This window comes from Pyrus communis, chromosome 11, assembly GCF_041283825.1.
Source record: "Pyrus communis isolate YQ-2024b chromosome 11, ASM4128382v1, whole genome shotgun sequence".
Lineage (NCBI taxonomy): Eukaryota > Viridiplantae > Streptophyta > Magnoliopsida > Rosales > Rosaceae > Pyrus > Pyrus communis.
The window spans coordinates 6,771,753-6,793,975 of NC_142575.1; the positions used below are offsets into that span (position 1 = coordinate 6,771,753).

The 22,223-nt window shown below is 35.3% G+C and overlaps 2 protein-coding genes across 31 annotated transcripts; one reads left to right on the plus strand and one right to left on the minus strand.

Moving 5' to 3' along the window:
* Positions 1-5,307: 5,307 nt before the first annotated feature.
* LOC137741808 (putative LRR receptor-like serine/threonine-protein kinase At3g47570) lies at positions 5,308-8,841 on the plus strand. Its single transcript, XM_068481526.2, has 2 exons — positions 5,308-8,155; positions 8,272-8,841. Exons 1-2 carry the CDS (start codon positions 7,027-7,029, stop codon positions 8,637-8,639), a joined length of 1,497 nt encoding a protein of 498 aa, XP_068337627.2. The 5' UTR covers positions 5,308-7,026; the 3' UTR covers positions 8,640-8,841.
* Positions 8,842-8,977: 136 nt separating this feature from the next.
* Positions 8,978-21,442, minus strand: LOC137741809 (uncharacterized). 30 transcript variants are annotated; one of them, XR_015953381.1, is made up of 16 exons: positions 18,878-19,308; positions 18,590-18,682; positions 17,975-18,084; positions 17,341-17,400; positions 15,466-15,540; positions 13,971-15,173; positions 13,745-13,807; positions 13,436-13,533; positions 13,112-13,294; positions 12,926-13,028; positions 12,634-12,817; positions 12,503-12,553; positions 12,247-12,329; positions 11,553-11,639; positions 10,654-11,400; positions 10,379-10,580 (listed from the first exon to the last, which is right to left on the minus strand). XR_015953381.1 is itself a non-coding variant. In XM_088679844.1 (15 exons), exons 6-14 carry the CDS (start codon positions 14,185-14,187, stop codon positions 11,381-11,383), a joined length of 1,038 nt encoding a protein of 345 aa, XP_088535970.1. In that variant the 5' UTR covers positions 14,188-15,173; positions 15,466-15,540; positions 17,341-17,400; positions 17,975-18,084; positions 18,590-18,682; positions 18,878-19,309; the 3' UTR covers positions 10,379-10,580; positions 11,340-11,380. The 30 variants fall into 30 exon arrangements, 18 of the variants coding, with proteins under 18 accessions (XP_088535963.1, XP_088535961.1, XP_088535960.1 ...); XR_015953380.1 differs by having other exon boundaries at positions 12,475-12,553; positions 18,878-19,307; XR_015953375.1 differs by lacking the exon at positions 12,503-12,553 and having other exon boundaries at positions 10,822-11,400.
* Positions 21,443-22,223: the final 781 nt, after the last annotated feature.

The window sequence follows — 22,223 nt, forward strand, 5'->3', positions numbered from 1 at the left end:
TTCTTGTGTTAATAAACAATTTGTCGTTTTACAGTTTAACATTAATTTTCGTATTAATATTATAAAATATTGTGAAAACAAATATGAGATAACATAAAATCCACGAAAATTTTTACTATTAAGAAAATCTCTTCAGCATTTCTCGAAAGTAGAGTTGCTAAATTTGACTTATAGTTCACTAAACTTGCATTTAGCTACCAAACTAGGCTTTTTTCCTTGGATTATGGTCTTTGGTCTACGGCAAGATCTGCACCGTACGCACTTTTTGACCAGTAAATCATACGATCACACAGTACGATGCGCATGTAGTCCACAGTTCCCTACGTACAAAATCAAAGACCCAAAGCACAGTCCCCAAAATTCTGGGACTCGTCGGTCAATGTGAAAAGATGGAAAAAGATTTTTTTAGGATCTCTTTCGTTAAAATCATCGGATCAAGTAATTTGAATCTTTTAAATTTCATCTAATAAATCATCTGTTTTGACCTTTTAAAAGGTATAATAATTTTTAAAAAGCTCATATCATTTGATTATGGGATCTTGATTATTCGGAGAGGCTCTTTTTCCTGAAAAGACCAATTTAGTGTTCTATTTGATTGGCTCATTTAATCATGCCCCCCGTAAAACACGGTCTGCGATCCACGTTGGCACAAACCAAGTCAAAATTTCGAACATGCCCTCATTCTTGTGCATTCACCATGCAATGGTTTTTGTCCGATCCGGCTTCTCTGCCATTCCAGTTCTTATACGCTCCTCTTTCCTCTTATTTTGTACAGTTGCGGTTCAATATTTTATATTGATTTTTTTTTATAGAGATAATAAGAAAAATAATAATAATAATATAAAATATTGATGTTGCTTAACCATGATTGCACAAATAGAAGGAGATGAAAGTATATGAGAACTGGGAGGGCAAAGAAGCCAGGTCCATCATTGTCATTATCCTTTTCATTCTTTGTATGTCTTTTCTACTATTCATGACAGTTGAAACTTATACCGATAACTATAAAATTTCCTTGCCATATAGGACTACTCAAACACGCAATTTACTTACCATATTTAAGTTTGTTGAATGTGGAATGGTACGGATCCTCTCAATCGGATCTTTGCACTCTGCCTTCTTGCATCTCTCTCATTCTGCAATGTTGCAAGATAATCGGACACATGTATATTTTCTACTTCATCCTCTAGAGACCTACTTTGAAAAAAAATCAACTAAATAAAAAATCGTTTAACTATTTAATTAACGTTGTCGAAATTTCAGCATTTAACTGAAAAACATGGTTTATTTATTTATTGGATAACAATTAGATGACAAAACAAGTATGAATTACTTTGATTTTTGGTGAAGTTGGACTTTAAAAGGTGACACAGAAATGGATAATTCAGATTATTGTACAACATTAAAATAAGAAGAAAAAAAAAGAAATTTCGATAACTGGCAACACCAGGCTTTACGGAGGTAGTGCCAATCTCCAACTGCAAGTGCAAGTCCAATAAGGGAGGATCATTTCGAAACTTGACATTAATAATCCCCTTTAGTGTTTTGCCATATTTCTTTCTTTGTTCGTCAAGAAAGGAAAGGAAAGAAATTTCGTTAAGTACAATAACAAACTCTTATTTGCAAGTTTCATATGCTACTCTGCTAAGAGCTACTGATGGATTATCTGAGGCTAATTTTTGATTGGTGCTGGAAGTTTTGGGGTTGTGTACAAGGGAGTTCTCGATGTTGATGATAGAGCTCAATTGGTTGCCGCCGTAAAGGTGTTTAACTTGTTACGCCATTGAGCAGCAAAGTGTTTTACATCTGAATGTGAGGTTTTGAGAAATATCAAGCATTGAAATCTCGTCAAGATTATCTTCATAATGTTGCTTGTGCTCTTGATTAGTCGATTATCTTCATAATCACTGTGAAACATCAATAGTTCATTGTGATCTGAAGCCAAGTACTGTTCTATTGGACAACATGTCGACTAGACATGTTTCTGACTTTGATTAGCAAGGTTTCTCTCACAACTGACCAGTATAAAAGCTTCAACAAATCAAACAAGTTCTGCTGGACTAACAGAACGCTTGGTTATGTGGTTTTAGGTAAATATTTACATCCTCTCCACAATATCCCTTATATATATATATATATATATATATATAAATTTTGCATAATTCAACTATTTTGTTCTCAGTTTGCTAACAACATTTTCTGATGTTTGAATGGCAGAGTGTGGTATGGGGAGTGAGGTGCTTATAACTGGATATGTCTACAGTTTTGAAATCCTCTTGCTAGAGATATTTACATAGAAAAGATCCATTAACAACGTGTTTAATGGGGACTTAAACCTTCATGTTACAACTTTCAATCAATGCTCTTGAGTCTTGAGCCCCCGTGAAGTTTAAAAATTAAGAAGACTCGATCTCACTAGTAATTGTCATAATTTTTAGAACGGTTGCATCCACAACAAGCTTTCTTGCAATGATACTTTAGGGGAACTATGAGAAAATCATCAATCTCACCCAGAAAACGTACAAACTTCAAAATTTCCATTCATAGGTAGGGTTGCCCTTCTACCATTGTGACGTATAATGTGACCTAAATATAGGGTTCCATGTATTTGTTTTTTCATTTTGGATGGTTGCCAAATGTTTCCAGTCAGCTTCTAGAATCAAGGTGCTTTAATGGTCTTGGTCCTTGGCGCACCGAAAGTGCTAGACAATAGGTCCCAATAGCGGAAGTAAGCTAGTGAAGTCGTCTAAAAAAAGCCGAAGTTATTATCATTTACTTGGACTTATTCCTTCACATATTTGAATTTTCAAGAATCAAAAACTACGATATAGGAAGTGAGGCGTTAATAATTGAATATATCTACGGTTTTGGAATTCTCTTGCTAGAGATGTTTACAGAGAAGAGACCCACTGACAACGTGTTTAATGGAGACTTAAACCTTCATGTTACAATTTTCAATCAATGCTCGAGTCTTGAGCCCCCATGAAGTTTAAAAATTAAGAAAACTTGATCTCACTAGTAATTGTTACAATTTTAAAAGGAAAACTAAAGAAAATGATTTGAAAACTTTAAATGTTTACAAAAAATTATATAATAATTTTATTTAATGATGATGACAAAACTCAACATAAAACCAATCCAATCAAAATGGTCCAAACAATGAATTTTCAATTTTGCCCCTTACGGCATGCCCTTCCCCGTTTAATGTCTCTCTCTCTCTCTCCCTTTCTCGATCCTCCATCTTTCTCTGCTAGTGCTTTTATTTCCAATTCAATTTCACTTCCTCCATTTTTGCAATTCACGGTTTCTTTATTTTGTTATTGAATTTCTCCAATCGAATTAATGATGAAGGTGAAGACTCCGGCAGCCGGAAGCTGGAGCTGCTAGGCTTGGAGGGCAAATGACAAACGAGGAGGTCAAGAGCTTGAACAGACGGTCAGAGCTGTTTCTTCACGCTTTTGCTTTTCAATTTGTTTGGTGCTTCATTTGGAACCTCCTTTTAAATATGAGGGATGAGTTTTTATTATCCAATTATCTCTTAAAATCTCTTTTAATTACTTTTCCAGTACATATACATCTTAAATAGTGTATCGCAATCATCCAATTTCCATATGGTTTGACCTCTTTTCATTGTTGACGTGGGATTCTATCTTTGTGAATGTTGATCTATCCCTAATGAGTTTTTAACTCGATTAAATTATAATACTATGAGTCGGAGGACGAGTAAATGGTTTTCAAATTTCATTACAGGAAGTTGTATTTGGGAATGGCATTGCATTGTTGTTATGAATTCTAATCTTGATTCCGAACAAACAAGCAAACAAAATCGTCAAATGTTTTTACATTTTAGGATTGTTGGCAAATTGATTAGCTGAGCCTTTTTCTGGGCGACTCGCATTGCCTCACCTGCATTTGGGTGCCTGATCATAGTTTTCTGAGACATTGGTTGACGTGTAACTGTAGACCTTTGATACAAAGCTACAAAGCTTTCCGTGTTTGAACGGTGTCACTAAGACCTTTCTTTTTCCCTTTTGTTGTGGTTTGGATTGGGGGATGGTGTGTGTCTAAGCATTTATAAGGTAATTGATATCCCATGGTTGACATGATAAGTGAAATTCTTTTGGAGCTCAAATGGTAAGCTTGTGGATGAATGGTTGATATAACGGACAATTTAAAAAGTTTGATCCTTATCCTACCTTAACAAATATGTTTATTCTTTTTAGTTCAAAGCTTTCAACCCCTTCAGACTTTGGTCTTGGATCAGGAGGAAATTTGATCACAAATCTATTTGCCTTACGGTCACAGTGATAAGTTAGAAAAGTTATTTATCTTATGGTTACTTGTTATCAGCTTTACATTGCCAACTTAGAATATAGCTTTTCTTAGCACTACAATAATTTTGTGTCCTATAATATTTAGAGTTTTATTAAGAAATTTTTGTGCATGCATTTTTTGAAATGTTTAAGACTCACAAAAATTGACAATAAAGTTATGGTATCTTATCTAGCATTTCAGGATTTTTAATTGTAATATATGTTAACAGGAAGTAAATTTAATTAGAACAAACAATTGTGGTTCATTGGGCCGAGCATTAGACATAGCATCTTAGTTTCGTTACGTTCTTTATACTTTCAATTTTTATCACGTTCTTTATACTTTCAATTTTCGTCACTTTCTTTATACTAATGCTAGTTTTAGCTCATAAAAGTTGGAAAACTTTGTTCAGTTTTAAAAATAGGGATAATAACATTGTTCAATTTAAGAAATAGTCAGTGTTCAGTTTAAAAAAACAGATATTGGTATTTTCGTAACTTGTGTTACTGATGCTCCAAGAAGTGCATCTGACATTGTTCTCATTGAACCAAACTTGAAAAAACAGATATTGGTTTTGTCACAGCTTATGCTACTAATGCCCCAAGAAGTGCTTCGGATATGTTCTCACTGAAACTACAGCAAAATAATCCACATTATTTCTGAAATTGAACCCAAATAACCCACACTATTTTTGAAACAGTTCCAAACTAACTCATACTATTTCTAGAACCACAACAAAATAACCCACACTATTTCTGGAAATGAACAAAATAAACAATGTTTTTGAAACATACTATTTCTGAAACTGAACCGAAATAACCCAAATTCTGAAATTACAGCAAGATGACACATACTATTTTTGAAAACTAAACCAAAATAACACACTATTTCTGGAAAGAAAAAAAAAACACTATTTTTAAACTACAACAAAATAACCTACACTATTTAAAAAAGCAGATATTGGTATTTTCGTAACTTGTGTTACTGATGCTCCAAGAAGTGCATCTGACATTGTTCTCATTGAACCAAACTTGAAAAAACAGATATTGGTTTTGTCACAGCTTATGCTACTAATGCCCCAAGAAGTGCTTCGGATATGTTCTCACTGAAACTACAGCAAAATAATCCACATTATTTCTGAAATTGAACCCAAATAACCCACACTATTTTTGAAACAGTTCCAAACTAACTCATACTATTTCTAGAACCACAACAAAATAACCCACACTATTTCTGGAAATGAACAAAATAAACAATGTTTTTGAAACATACTATTTCTGAAACTGAACCGAAATAACCCAATTTCTGAAATTACAGCAAGATGACACATACTATTTTTGAAAACTAAACCAAAATAACACACTATTTCTGGAAAGAAAAAAAAACACTATTTTTAAACTACAACAAAATAACCTACACTATTTATGAAACTGAATGAAAGAAACTCACACTATTTATGAAAATGAACAAAATAAACACTATTTCTAAAACTACAACAAAATAACGAACATTTTTCTTGAAACTAAACCAAATAACTCATAATATTTCTAGAATTATAGCAAAATTACCCACACTATTTTTGGAAGTGAACAAAATAAACACTATTTCTGGAACTACAACAAAATAACCCACTATTTATGAAACTAAACCAAAAGAACTCACACTATTTCTAGAACTACAGTAAAATTACACATTATTTCTGAAACTGAACCAAAATGACTCACTCTATTTCTGAAACGAAACCAAAATAATTCACACTATTTATGAAACTACACCAAAATAACCCACATTATTTATGAAACTGAACCAAAATAAGTCACACTATTTCTGGAACTACGACAAAATTACACACTATTTCTGAAATTAAACAAAAGGGTCATTTTCCATAGAAGGTAACCAAATTCAAGGGAGTATTCCATCCGATATTGGCAAAAGTTTTCCTAATCTCGAAATCTTCAACTTCGGCATCAACCAACTTACTGGGTCCATACCTCCCTCAATATTCAATTTCACAAGTGTTTGGCTCTTTGACGTTGGGAGTAACAACCTAATCGGACAGGTACCGAATCTCCAAAAGCTTCACAACCTCCTGCGTTTCAACATTCAATATAATAATATTGGAAGCGGTAAAGATGGTGACTTAAGTTTTCTCTCGGACTTGACCAATGCCACCCAGTTACAATGGCTGATTATTGACGACAACAATTTTGGAGGGACATTGCCCATGTCAATATCCAATCTCTCAACCAAACTTGAAATGTTTTGGGTTGGCAGTAACCAAATATATGGAAGCATCCCATCTGGGATAGGGAATCTGGTGAGCTTGAAAACGTTGTATTTGGAGAATAATAGCTTCACAGGTAACATCCCCTCTGACATGGGTAAGCTTTCAAACCTTGGAATATTAGATATTTCCAATAACAAATTATCAGGAAATATTCCGTCTTCCCTAAGAAATTTAACCAAGTTATTCCATCTTGGGTTGGATATAAATCATCTTGAGGGCAGCATTCTTCAAGCCTAGGGGAATGCCATGGGTTGCAATCGTTGTATCTTTCTTATAACCTTCTTAATGGCACAATACCCAAACAAGTTTTTAGACTCTCCTCCTTATCTATTTCTTTGGCCTTGTCTCATAACCTCTTCACAGGTTCCCTTCCCCCGGAGGTTGGGAATTTCCATAGTCTAAGTGAACTGGATCTTTCTGATAACATGTTATCTGGAGAACTCCCGAGTAGCCTTGGTGGTTGTGAGAGTTTAAAAGTCCTGCATTTGCAAGGGAACTTCTTCAATGGGTCCATTCCTTTGTCTATGAGTTCAGTGAGAGGGATTCAAGATCTAGACCTTTCTCGCAATAATGTTTCTGGTGAAATTCCACATTTTTTAGAAGGCTTTAGAATCCTGAATAATCTGAACTTATCGTTCAATCAATTTTGGGGAGTGGTACCAACTGGAGGTGTTTTAAAAAATGCGAGTGCTATTTCAGTTGTTGGCAACACTAATCTGTGCAACCCTGTTGCTAATTTAAAGCTTCCCAAGTGCAAGTCTAAAGAGACCAAGAAACAAAGATTGTCTCGTCGCTTTAAACTAATACTCCCTTTAGTGTTTGGACTTACTCTTCTAGGAATAGCCATGGTGTTCTCCTATTTCTTTCTTTGTTCGTCAGGGAAGAAAAGGAAAGAAATTTCATTGAGCACTTTGGGGAACACTATTTTGCAAGTGTCATATGCTACTCTACTCAAAGCTACTGACGGGTTCTCAGAGGCTAATTTAATTGGTGCTGGTAGTTTTGGGTCTGTGTACAAAGGATTTCTTGATGAGGATGATAAAGTTCAACTTGTTGCCGTGAAGGTGTTTAACTTGTTACGCCATGGAGCTTCAAGGAGTTTCATAGCCGAATGTGAAGCTTTGAGAAATATTAGGCACCGAAATCTCGTCAAGATTATAACCGTATGTTCAAGTATTGATTTTCATGGTAATGATTTCAAGTCTCTAGTTTATGAGTTCATGGACAACGGGAGCTTAGAGGAGTGGCTGCATCCACCTACTGGAACTGAAGAGTTAAGAGATCATGTACCTAAGAATTCAAGTCTTCTTCAAAGGCTAGAAATTGCCATTGGTGTTGCTTATGCACTGGATTATCTTCATAATCATTGTGAAACACCAATAGTTCATTGTGATCTCAAACCAAGCAACGTTCTCTTGGACAATGAATTGACTGGCCATGTTTCTGACTTTGGATTAGCAAGGTTTCTCTCACAAGTAACGAGTAATGTTTCAGCAATTCAGAGTCATACAAGTTCCGTGGGAATAAGAGGAACGGTTGGTTATGCAGCTCCAGGTATATTATATATACTTCATTATACTTCATTATATTTCCTTTTTTTATTTTGGAGTATTTAATTTACAAAATTAAAACTGAACTATTTATACACAAATGTGATGTTTGAATTGTAGAGTATGGCATGGGGAGTGAGGTGTCAACAAATGGTGATATCTACAGCTTTGGCATTCTCTTGTTGGAGATGTTTACAAGGAAAAGACCCACTAACAACATGTTTGGTGATAGCTTGAACCTTCATAATTTTGTCAAGATGGCTCTCCCCGGGCGAGTTATTGAGATTGTAGACGCACCACTTCTTCAAGGAGGCACAAACGAGAATCCAAATCAATGTAGTGCGAGAATTCATAAAGTTGAGGTGTGCTTGAGTTCAATATTTAGAATTGGAATTGCTTGTTCTACTGAATCCGCAACAGATCGACTGAAGAATATCAATGATGTTGCATCTGAACTTCATTCCATTAGGAATACTTTTCTTGGATAGAAACTCTTTTTTATGTGCTTTTGTGATAGCGAAATTTCGTGCACTGCCTGTGAAGTCTAGTTTTTTTGTTACTACAGTAGATGTGGAAGTTTGCATTGTAAATAATCACCAATGAGGTTCCTTGTGTGAAGAGTGTATTACTACTTCTTGTACTTGGTATTTTTGTGTAATATTTACATCGATTAAAGTCTAGTTTGTGCCACGAAATTGTTCACATTGACAGATTCCAAATTTTTTAAAGATTCATAACCTCAAGATCCTTAACATTCAATAAAATCATCTTGGAAGCTGTAAAGGTGGTGAGTTGAGTTTCCTATCAGACTTGACCACCATCAATGTAAGGTGTTTATGAAAATCAAAGTGCTATTTCAATTGTTGACAACACTAGATTCTGCAAGGGAATTCCTAATCTCAAGCTGCCCAATTGCAAGTGTAAAGAGCTCCAAGAAAAGAAGATTAGCTCATAGCTTGATATTAATTATCCCTTTAGTATTCGGACTTGCTCTACTTGCAGGTGTCATATGCTACTTTCTCAAAAGCCACTGATCGGTTTTCTTCAGCTAATTTGACTGGTGTTGGCAGTTTCGAGTTTGTATACAAAGGGGTTCTTTATACTGACAATAGAGCTCGGCTTGTACTTGTAGCTATGAAGGTGTTTAACATGTTACGTCACAAAGCATCAAAGAGTTTCATAGCCGAATATGAGGCTTTGAGAAATATCAAGCATCAAAATCTAGTCAAGGTCATATCTGCATGTTTTCTCGATGATAATTTCAAGGCTCTAGTTTATGAGTTGATGCACCAAAGGAGCTTAGAGGAGTGGTTGCATCCCCCTCCTGTAATTGAAGAGGTAAGAGATCAATACATCCAACAGTTTAAAATCTTCTTCAATGGCTAGATATTGTTATTGGTGTTGCTATTATGCACTGGATTATTTTCATAACCATAACGAAACACCGATAGTTCATTGTGATCTAAAACCAAGCAATGTTCTTCTAAACACCTAGTTGACTGGACATGTTTGTTGAAAGTAGACTAATCTCATATTGTTACTTATATGAACTCCTCCACATAAGTGAAGGGAATTGGGTTCAAGTTGGTTGGTATGGTTAATAGGGTTTGCAAATGGTCATTTTTTGTAGAATTTTAAAACCAACTCTAAAGCCCATGGGCTATGACAAATCAAGGTTTTCTAGCATTGTTGCTATCAATATTCTCTCATGTGCATACTGGCATTCTGAATTCTAATCTAATGGTTTTAGCAGTCGTTCTACTAATCTTGACAATGAAAGAGTTCTTTTTTTTTTTTGTTCGAACAAATGATATTATCTACACTAAGAGGAAGATGATAGGCTTATCCTCACAATGGGCTAACAATAATATGGTTCAAATTCGTTTTTGGCAAAAATCAAACTCAATACCTCTCACTTACAAGTGCAGAGAATACAATTAGACCGTAGTACTAAGTGACATGAAAAATTTTCTATTAAACCCAGAAAAATGAATACTCCCAGGCGTTCATTAATGGATTTGAATTTATATTTATTACAATTGATAGAGATTTTTTTTTTTTCCAGCAATCAATAGGATACAAACAAATTTGTTTTTAGTACAAAGATATGTCACGATAATGTGACTTATAGTTGTGTCACTCGCCTTTTAACTTATTGCCCTATCTTTTACGCACTCCGATTAATATCGTCCACTAATTGTTAGTATTTAATGAATCTCATCAAAAATTGTCACCCAAAATATTAATTATCAAAGCAAATAAACTTGATTGAGTTATAAATTTGTCATGGTTAGGAGAAAAAACAATTTTGTTCATAATTTTCATGTCTTCCAAGTGAACATGGGGCTATAAGTGAAGTTCCAAAGGATACGGTGGTGTAATTTGGTCCATGAATTGTCTCCTCCAATTTGCATGCATGCTGTAGGTGACTGACAACCAAATAATTCTCGTTACCAAGCAAATTAAATACCATTAAGAGCGTAAAAACTCTCTAATTATTACCTCTCTATTTTGAATTTGCAATTAGGAAATTTTCCCCTTTTGCGTACAATATCATAGGAATATTCTTGTTCTCCACACTCAAATGATGATGATGTTCATTACTTTATTTATCACCGTTATATGAGTTTAATACTTTAGATAGATACAAATTTCAAAATTTAAACTCACCCAACGGTAATAAATAAGATGGCAAACATTAACACTCTGTGGTGGTCGGTCCGTAGCAAGCTTTTTATAGAAAAGAAGAATCTGGGTACTTTGGCCGTTTTGCAGAAGAAAAAGAAAGAGGCATTTGATGTTCGGACAGACAGCGATGGTGCTAGCTCCACCTGCTTCTTGGTGTATTTTAGAAGAAGAAAAGGAAAAAAAAGAAAAAAAGAGAGGGCTAATTTGCACCCCTTGGATATTATGATGCCAATTTGCTTGATTGAGAAACTTGTGGCTTTTCTAATGGAGATTGCGTAAAGGTGCAAACAATTTGTTAGTGGTTGTGCAAAATAGGTTTCACTAGGAAGTGATGCCAACGCATTGCTGCGGGATGTGAATGTACATAGATATTAACAACTAAAAAATTATTAAAATAGATTGAGCATAATTTATACATATAAAACTTTGGAGCAACGTAACATTGTGTAACACAAACAAATGTATTGAGAAATAAAGAGTAAGTGAAATTGGAGACATACCTGGGGTTCAGAATTTGGATAATGTATTTCGATCTAACCTTTCAGTGTGCAAGCAAATAATCTGTCATGTATTTAGATCATGTGAAAAGAAGATAGTTTGGATATATATTAGTGATAGCTAATTCCTCCGAAGAGAGAGCTTAGTAAAAATTGTAATTAAATGTAAAACATGAGTAAAATAAAGTTAATAAAGCGTTAATTAATTTTACATACCTTTCAATGTTTGTACCTTCATTTCTTTAAAACGTATTTGTTGAAGGTGTAACTTTGGTGCTGAATTAGCTATTTTTGTTTCATTTCCTAAAATTGCAAAACAAACAAGTAATGAAGATTATAAAAAAAACTCAGGAAAACTAATTTTGAAAGAAGTTGTAAAATTGCATAAAAATATAAGTATAGGATGGATTAAGTTGGGAATACACATAAAATTGAGCAAAATATTTAAATAGGCGTTAGCAAACAATGCGTTGAGCGATATGTGAGGCAATCCATTCCAAGGACTCCATTTTATTGTGTTTGACAAACATATCCATTACCACGCATCATTATCTATTTGGCCAAACACAAAAGAGAAAGCATATTAGCATGAGTGAGCCTAGTCTTCTTGGTATGGGTACTATAAAGCCCAAACAAATGAAAAACTAAGATTAATAGCGGCTTGGATAAAAGAATTGAGAATTAATAGGAATTGAACCCTATTTTTTCTTGCACTTAACACTATTTATTATGCATGTAATGAAAAATTATTTTGTTGCCAACTTCGAATTTGAGCAATGATTGGTTTAATAAATTTCAGCCGATTGTTTCCCTACGGCATGCAAATCTTTCTTAGGAAAAAATACAATTTAATCAAATCATAAATGTACAATGATTTATATTAGTGTTGTCAAGAGTATTATTTATATACCTGCATAGTTAAGAGAATTGGTTTGGCGACCATCTACGACAATAAAGATGTTGTACACTAGCTTAGCACCGCAGCAATTTTCTCTGCAATAAGAAGACAATAACATTGAGAATAGCATTAAGGAGGCTTGGATAATGGTTATATGACTGAATAATTATGTTTCCAACTGTCACTTTTTGCTTGTGCTATGGACACTGAGTGCAAACTGCAAAGATCAACATCACCCACAATTTTCTTCTGAATGAAAGAATCTAACCAAGCTTGCGAGCTCCATATTTAAAAGCACTGCATATTCGATAGAAGTTACCTGTGGAATACCCATCAATCATACTATGATAAAACTCCACAACAGCATGAGAGAGAGAGAGAGAGAGAGAGAATGCATACTTCTGCTGACACTTCGCCCAAGGTTGTTGTCCTGCTTTAGTGGGTATTAAATTAAGATGCTTCAGGGAAAAAGCTCGCAAGTTTGTCTCATTCCCCTTTGCTGGAACAGAGAACATTTCCACACAATTTCTAATAAATTCTTCACTCAGCAGTAGATCATCTCTCTCGTTTTCGGGTGCCTCAGCTGCAGTTTAAGTGAGTGAGTGAGAGAGAGAGAGAGAGAGAGAGAGAGAGAGGCAAGAAAACACAAAAAAGCCATCCAACATCAAAAGCACACAATAATATCTCTTACCCACTATATCAGGCAAGGATGATTTGCATACTGGTCCGTTTGAACTTATACAATAGTTCTCCCAGTCAAATTTGCTTAAGTAATCCAAAAATCTATAAAGGACCTATAGAAATGAAAAGTAATTAAGTTCTTAAACTTATATATGTATCTGAAATAAGGATTTGAAATTGACCTGGGAGTACTCACTGCCAGAGGGTCATCCAGTGACGAATGGAAAAAATGGAAAACATATAGGATTAATATTTCCAAAGCATATGTTGAAATCAACCCATGATGAGCCCCAAGAATACGACTCTCATGGTAGCACCAGGTTTTTATCAGAATAATACTCCGCTTGAAGAGATGATTTTTGCCAATATAATTATCAACCTGCACACGAAACGACATGAGAAATATGACCAAACAATGAAAGTGCCAGTGATATAGTAGATAAATTAAAATAGCATCGGAGCAATCTGACTCAGTTATGCAATACCAACCGTAGCTAATCAATATTTGAAGTGATCATACCTGTTCAAGGAAGTGCAGAGTACTAAATCCTCCTAACTGAAACAGGCAAAGTAAACCCAAAAAGTAATCATGTCCATCCATATCTAATCCTGACAAAACTTTGGCCTTTTAATTAAAACAAAAAAATAATAATAATAATAATAATAATAATTGTTCACCCTCAGCAAAAACGGAAACATCAAAGGCAAAACCCAAAAATTAATCATGATTATTCCTCTCTTTTTAAATTTTCAGGGAAAAATTGAACCACAAACAATTAAAAAACCCAAATAAAAAATAAATTTAACAGCAAAGAGATGAATTATATACCTGACCCAAAAAGGGCTTGGAAGCTCGCAGAATAAAACCCTAAAATTCGAAGATGAATGTTTCCTGCAACCAAAAAACGAAATCAAACGAAAGAACCAGATGTAAAACACGAAGATATAGAAAAAACGCTGAGCAAAATAGGTGAAGAGCCGAACTTTACAACAATCAATTAAAAAAATTTCTTCCTAACCAAACAGTAAATAAAGCAACGCATGAACAAACACACCTGAAACAGAGCGATTCGTTCGTGGAAAACAGCCAGAAAAACATGCCAAACACCCTTCCACACGATCCGATCGGAATCGAAACCAAAAGACAAACGGAGAAATAGAGAGAAACGGAAAGACAGAAGAAAAGAAAGAGGAAAGTGAAAAATGAATTCCCACACAAAACGCACGCACGAGAACAAAAATGAGAGAGTGGCAAAGTGGCCAATTCATCATACAAACCCACTAAAGCCTAAAACACATGAAGAGAATGAGGGGTAAAACCGGATAGGCACTGTTCATTAACGGTGCCCATCCGCTGAGTTTTAGTAGATGTAAATATTTAAGAAAAGGGAAAATTTTTGAAATGTCGAATAAATATGTACATATTTTTCATTTTGTCATATAAATTAAAATTTTAAGCAATTTGTTATACCAACTTTACAAAATCATCAATTTGTCATCTCTTCCTAACTCCATTGAGTTTTTCAGCCAAGGTAAGTCATGTGCCTTGCATATGACTTGTTTCCAGGGTTATTTCTGTCATTTTAACAGTCCACTTCCTTCTATTAAGTTGCATTCGATCAAAATAATTATAAGGTTTCTAAAGCCACAAAAAGGGACTGATATACGATAAGTTATCTGAGAGTTTTCGTTCAAAAAGGAGAACAATGACGCTTGTGTGTGTTTCGAATTGAAGATGGCTCAAGAATATAGTCATTGGGTACCCTCCAATCTTGGTAAAGTTGGATGAAATTATTTATTATGGCTGTCTATGACAATGAGAAATTTGATTCTTCTAGTTGTAGCTAGTCCCATTTTCTATGTTTGTTTGCTTTCTTATTTGATGGAATGGCGTTTTACCATCAGATTGGATGGTTTTTAATTTGGTTCTTTGTTTAGTTTGAACTAGAAAAATTGCCCAGGCGCCACTGTGGGTTTTGAAAGTAATGCAAGACATACCATGAATATTTTTGACATAAAGACACAAATTATTTAGATTTAGTTCACTTCACATCAACATATTCTACATAATGAAGAGAGCGTATATTTGAAAGTTTGAATTAATGAAACATGCAACAACGAACTATACTGTTTCTATCCCCCAGTCCTATAAAACAGAAGCATAAATGGAAAGGATGGTTCCCAAACTTTGTTTCAATTTAAGTTTTATGTCTTTTCACTTCCCCTATACAATCTAATTTCAGCTCTCCTACTCTGTCCTACATCACATAACAAAAAGAAGGTTACCTAAGAATTCATGCATTCATCTTCTAAACATGCAACAGAAAAGCATTCATGCACAAAAAAAAGGGTACATTGGAAATAAATAGATCAACTTAAGTGCTAACAGCCAATCAACAAATTGAACATTATTTGAAGTTTTAGTAGAATGAGTTAAGAAAAAGGAAGCTTGGTTTCCGCATGAAAAAAAGATCCGCTTGAAATGGTAGTCATTCAAGATGTTTTCTGGTATTTACGCGAATTCTGAAATGATATAAATGTAAAAGTTACCTAAAGAGCTTTTTCAACGTTGGTTTCTGTAATCACTCCTACTGCAGCATTTGCAGCCAATATCACGAGAATAACCTGTGCCCCATCAATTTCAAACAATAAATCTTTATTAAGTGTCTTAAGACCGAGTTGTATCCCACATGCTTAATCAACAACAAACATAGAAAACAGTTATCATATATCATAAAATTCCTAGTCTTAACTTGTAAAGTTTCAAGTGCTCAACAAATTTTGAACAATGTATGTTTCAATACTTAAAAAAAAAGACATGCATCAAAGATTTTTAGGTGGAAAAAATATGCATTGGCTGAAATAGAAATAATTAGGATTTAAAATGTTAAAAATTTTCTTTTTGGGTCACTAATTAGATGCAAAAGTGAGATTATATGAACAATTTTACACCCGGAAACATGAACTACACAGAATCACAACTGATCTAACAATGAGAAAGTATATAAGACAAAACACTAACAAAAGGCTAAACCACTCTTTTAATTGACCTAACAATAGGCTAATAGGATTAACTAAACCATTAGAGACTGCAACAATGAGAAAGTCTGAAGATTAAAGTTCTTGTTGAATATCCTCGAAAAACTTTTTCAGTAAATCTGTTCAGGAAAATATAGAAACTTATGATGCTATGCAATTCCGTCATCCGAGATAGCACATATTTACCTGGAATCCAACCTTAAGCCAACATTTTTCTATCTATAGCATCCATCATACCTAACACATTTCTCAGTAGGGGCACACATGAATAATCATAATTGAGATTTCATAAGTTTACTTTTTTGTTAACTATAATGAAATTTATAAAACAATTTTAGCAAAACTCGAGTCTAGATAATGGACTTTTGTTCCAGTTTAAAAAATATTGACTTGTGTTCTAAGCAACATAATGCATTCACATTTCAATTGTCAAAAGGCATCACAATAATCCCCAACTGAAGATATTATAAATCAGAACTTCTCCAAGTTTTCATTCAATTTATTTCACTTGTCCATCGGAATTTTATTCAAAGAATGATCAAATAAAGACAATAGCATGCCAAAGATTAAAAAAACCCTCATTTCAAACTTTGCTAATGCATAGCTCTGTTTGGTTTTCTTCTCCAGAGACCAGACTGAGAGAGGAGTCAAGTTCTCTAGTGCACCATCAATCTCCTGTTCAAGAAACCATCACCACCTCACTCGCCATTCCCTTGAGGCACCACCTTGCCACCACCCTCATGTCTCACTCCCTCTCTACCACTCTCCCTATTTCCCTCACCTCTCTCTCGATACAGTGCTCGCTGCACAGAAATAGCAAGGCGACCACCGTCGCCATTTTTCACGGAGAAATACACCACCACAAAACCACCACCATTAATCTCGCCACCTACGCAACTTTTACCATCCCCGAACCTACCCTCTGCAAACTGCCCTCATCCCTTCTAATTTCAATTCTTGCATTTCTTGTATGATATCCATTTCTTGCACACTCAAATATTTATATACCAACTGAGAATAACAATATAAATCCCACATCCACCCCTTTTTCCCCACTTGAAAATTTCACCAGAAAACCACATTAACCACCATAGTTTAAGAATCCAGACCCCAAATTTCAATCTAATTAATTCAATGACAGAGGATTCTATCTACGTCATGAAAACAAATATGTTCAGTTAAAGAAATTCCCTAATCACTGCATCATAAACTACTTCTTAACTATGTCAGCCATACCAATCTAATAACAAATCCATGTTCAATCGATTCTTATTAATTCCAACTCCAAGTATTTCAGCATCTAGATTATAGAAAAATCACAACAGAACAAAACTCAGAACACCCAGATTCCAATCTTGGTGCTAAAGCACACTTTGTTAACCTCACCTTCATCAAGTTCATGAATCCTGCCATGAGATCTTTCTCTTTATCCAGACTTGGCTTCAGCTGCAAGATCAAAATAACGAAGCATTCAGTTCCATTTCTATACTCATAAAATAAAAAAAATTGAAATATGTTATAATTTACTCGAAATCTTCATATGTATTATGAAAGCATATAAACAGATACATTTGAAAACTTATAACTCTCCCTAATAAAGTTGAAAAGTAGCTAATTAAGATCAAGTTCCAGTGCATCCAGTGAGCCTTCCAGGGAAAGATGGCCCCATGGACATAGACCTCGAAAACAGAGGCTTGTTTTGCCTTGTAATTGTATGATCAGTAGCATCCTTATGGATTGCAATTGTATGATCAGTAGTATCCTTATGGATTCCCAGATTAATCCTCAAAATTTTGTTCTCATCCGTTAGCTTATGCACCTGGGACAAAAGCCGCTCAATTGTTTCACTGTTCTCCTTGTTTCTCCTTATCGACTCAGCCCGGTGCTGCATATTTTCATCAATGAGTTCCGAGATCTTTTCGTGCAACATTTTATCTTTTTCAACCACATTACCATCACATTCTACACCATGATCAATATTCTCTTCTTCCATATATTCTTCGAAAGTACACAAACCAACCTTTTTTAAGACATACCAGCATTTGATTGTTTTGATGGCTCTGATTTGGTTACCGTTTTCTCTTTTGTGTGGTCTGATCAAGATGCACTCCAAAACACTAATTTGAGTGCCTACACAGATGAACACCACATAAAAATCATAAAAAAAAAAAAATAAATAAAAAATCCAAAACAGCAGCAGAGATAAATAAAAAATGATAATAATTCAAAAAAAAAATTAAATCAAAAGCTAAGACTAACTCACAGGAAGCTCTGTGAGTTAATTTTTGGGCAAAAAAGTTTCTATTAATGCATTCTCATACAAAAAATTTCTTTAAATACTGATTTAATGCAATCCAAGAGCTAAATGCTTAAATCAGAAAAAATTCTTTAACCCAGATACTCCTATAATGCAGTGCATCAAAGTTTTTCTTGAACCATGACGTATATCACTATAAAATTATCCCAAATATATCTCAGAGAATGCAGAAATTCAGACTATGAATAATGAGACAGCCGGAATGTTTTACCCTAATCTTCTTAGGATTTTAACTAAACAACTTGCTCCTGTAACAGCTATATTAAAGCATAAATATTCACGAACACTCATCACCAATAGCAAAAAGGCACAAAGTACTTTTACAGAAATCTGAAGATCCCCTTTATGCCCCAAACCCAGGTCTGTCCTCTCTTTGCCTTCCTCCTTCAGGGCATAATTAAAGATACCCACCTACAATAAAACAAAAAAACATTGCAGTGAGATTTTAAAATACCAACTTTATTTGATATTCCAATGAAATATAACAAAAAGTAAAATAAAAACAAAATGTACAAAAATCGTTATTTTCGTAAATAAATAGACAGTGACAGAAGAAGCCAAACCCAGAAAAATTAAAAACACAGAACCACAGTAGAAGAAGCACACCATGTCAAATCTTTTTATCCTCTTCGAAGATCGATCGATTCCAGAGAGAGAGAGGAGGAGGGAGACGACGAAGGGGAGAGGAGGTAGACGGAGGCGAGAGGAGGAAAACGACGGAGGCGGTGTACCGGAAGCATGTCTTGTCTTGTGTTGCTAGTCAATAAGTCAGTGGAATCCTCACAAAATCCCTCACTCAATCGGGTCAGGGACAACCTCCCTCAATTTTCTCCCCCTCAATCTCTCAATCACCGACAGCTGCCCATTAATTTAGGCTTCTAGTGGCAATTTCGACCCATCCCTCAATCCCGACACCAACCCTTGATTTGAGGAGAAAAAAATCAACCCTAACCCCCTTTTATGGCAACCTCCCTCCTCCCTCCTCCCTCTTCCTTCCCCTCCCTGCCGTCCCCCGCCTATCTCCCTCTCTATTTTGTCTCTGCAGCCCATGCTTTTTGGAATGGCAGGATGTAAATAATACAAAATCGAGGGCCCATTTCAAAACAAACATGAATAGACTGGCAAAACCGTAAATCTGTTAAGAGACAAAATTACCCTCCTAACTTTTAACATTTACCCTCCAACCCAGTTTCAAATTTGATGGCAGTGGTGTAAATAAAGCAAAATCGAGTGACAAAGATTCAACTGTAGCTAAGCTACAGTCCTCAACTTCGGAATAAATAGCTAGCAAAAAGATCCGCAGCACCGTTGAAGATGATACTATTGTTTACTAGCTTTTTTCTCTTTGAAATTTGGACACTTGACACTTGAATTTCAAATGGGTTTTGTATTCTTTGTTTGATTATACTTTGGGTTATTGATTTTTCCAACCTCTAGAGTCTTGATGATATTGATGATTCGTTACTTGGGAGCTCTCATTCCACATATCGCTGCTATATTTATAATAAAATCAACAAGAACAAAAATAGAAAAGAAAAGAAAACACTCCACCAAACAAAAGATGAGAGACTTCTACGACCTAAAAGGAAGGATTTCTAAGTGAATCAAACACTAATTTTCAAAGCTTCAACTAATACTAATTAGAAACACTTCAATTCACTTGTTTTCATTATTCAATTTATGTCCTAAGAATAATTACTAATAGTTCAAATATTAAGCGTTCCGCAGCCAAAAGCTTTAAACACTTCAAAAGTTATGGAAACTCTGATTTCACTAACAAACACAACAAACCCAGAACACCAAATTCAGTATACATGCTGCTCTCATACTTTATGAACATCCAAACATAACCCATAATACCAAATTTAAAACCCTAGGGGTGCGTTTGTTGCACCGGACTATCTCGGACTGGACTAGCTTCAGAGATTAAGCTGGACTGGCTTAGACTAGACTAAGCTGGACTAACTTAGTAAAACGTTTGGTGTAGTGTCGGACTAAAATAAAAAATTTTAAAACTCTTAATTTTTTTTTTTTAATTCATTTTTAAATTATAAAAATATCTTCAGCATTAGATTTTTTTTTTTTTTTTTTTAATATTCTGCAGCTTCCCCCTACTCTTTTCTGGAAGGAGCTTCCCCTTTCTCTCTCACAACGGCCTCCCCCTTTCCTCTTTCTCACAACTTTGCAGACGACACATCTCTCCCTCTTCACTTTCTCTCACATCTTCACTTCCTCTTTCTCCCTTTTAGTGCAGAGGTATCGGTGCTCATCCCACTTGTCCTCAACAAAAACTCCCCCTCTCACAGTTAAGCAAAACGAACAAATAAAAAAATCAACAGATCCCATGGCGTGATTTGGATTTTGGTGGTACTAGAACAACTAATGTGTAGTTGATGGAACGATAGATGCACAACGATTCTGTAAATTTGTTTTTGTTTCGAATTCTTGGTTAGATTTTTGAAAATGGGTTTCAAATTCTGGGCTGTTTCGAATTTTGGGTCAAATTCTAGGTTTCAGACTGCGCTATCTGGTTTTGAAAATGGTTGAGCAAGTGAGGAAGAAGAAGACAGAACGGGCGAAGCGGTGAAAGACGAAGCGAAGCTCATTGGTCTTAGCAGTCCGCCCAAAATTGGGGGGTCTCGCTAAGACCCGGAGTGTAACACCTATATTAAAGCATAAATATTCATGAACACCATCACCAATAGCAAAAAGGCACAAAATACTTTTACAGAAATCTAAATATCCTTTTTATGCCCCAAACCCAGGTCCTGTCCTCTCAGGGCATAATTAAAGATACCCACCAACAATATAACAAAAAAAAATGTAGTGAGTTTTTAAAATACCAACTTTATTTGATATTGCAATGAAATATAACAGAAGAAGCCAAACCTAGAAAAAATAAAAACACAGAATCACAGTAGAAAAAGCACACCATTTCAGATCTTTTTATCCTCTTTGAAGATCGATCGATTCCAGAGAGAGAGAGAGGAGGGAGACGATGAAGGAGAGAGGAGGTAGACGGAGGCGAGATGAGGAAAATGACGGAGGCCGTTTACCGAAAGCATGTCTTGTCTTGTGTTGCTAATCAATAAGTCAGTGGAATCCTCACAAAATCCCTCACTCAATCAGGTCAGTGACAACCTCCCTCAATTTTCTCCCTCTCAGTCTCTCAATCATCTACAGCTACCCATCAATTAAGGCTTCTAGTGGAAATTTCGACCCATCCCTCAATCCCGACACCAACCCTTGATTTGAGGAGAAAAAATCAACCCTAAACCCCTTTTATGGCAACCTCACTCCTCCCTTTCCCTTCCCCTCCCTGCCATCCCCCGCCTATCTCCCCCTCTTTGTCCTGCTGCCCATGCTTTTTGGCAATGGCAAGAATGTAAATAATACAAAATCGACAGACCATTTCAAAACAAACATAAATAGACTGGCAAACTCGTAAATATTTCGAAATATGTTCAGAGACAGAATTACCTTCCTAACTTTTAATATTTGCCCTCCAACCCAGTTTCAGATTTGATGTCAGTGGTGACAGTGGTGTAAATAAAGCAAAATCGAGTGACAAAGATTTGACTATAGCTAAGTTGCAATCCAATACCTCATGAACTTTAGAATAGATAATATCTATGTAGAATGTAGGGGTGGGCAAACGGGTATATGAACCACGAGTCGGGGCAGGTATGGGCCGGTTCTTAATTTTAAAAAAGAGAAACATGGCGGGCTGGGCCGGGCCTTTGTAATTTTTGGTTCAGGCCGATTCCTAAAGTATAAGAACCGCAGGTACCTGGACTGACCCATTTGTGATTGAAATGGACGGGCAAGATTGAAGAGATCATCTCTCCATCTAATCTTAACTGTTAGTTTTAGGTTTCCTCGTCTTCGACCTCGACTCTGTCGCTCGACTCGAGTCCTCAAACTCGATTCCGTCTATGTCCAAAGTCAGTGC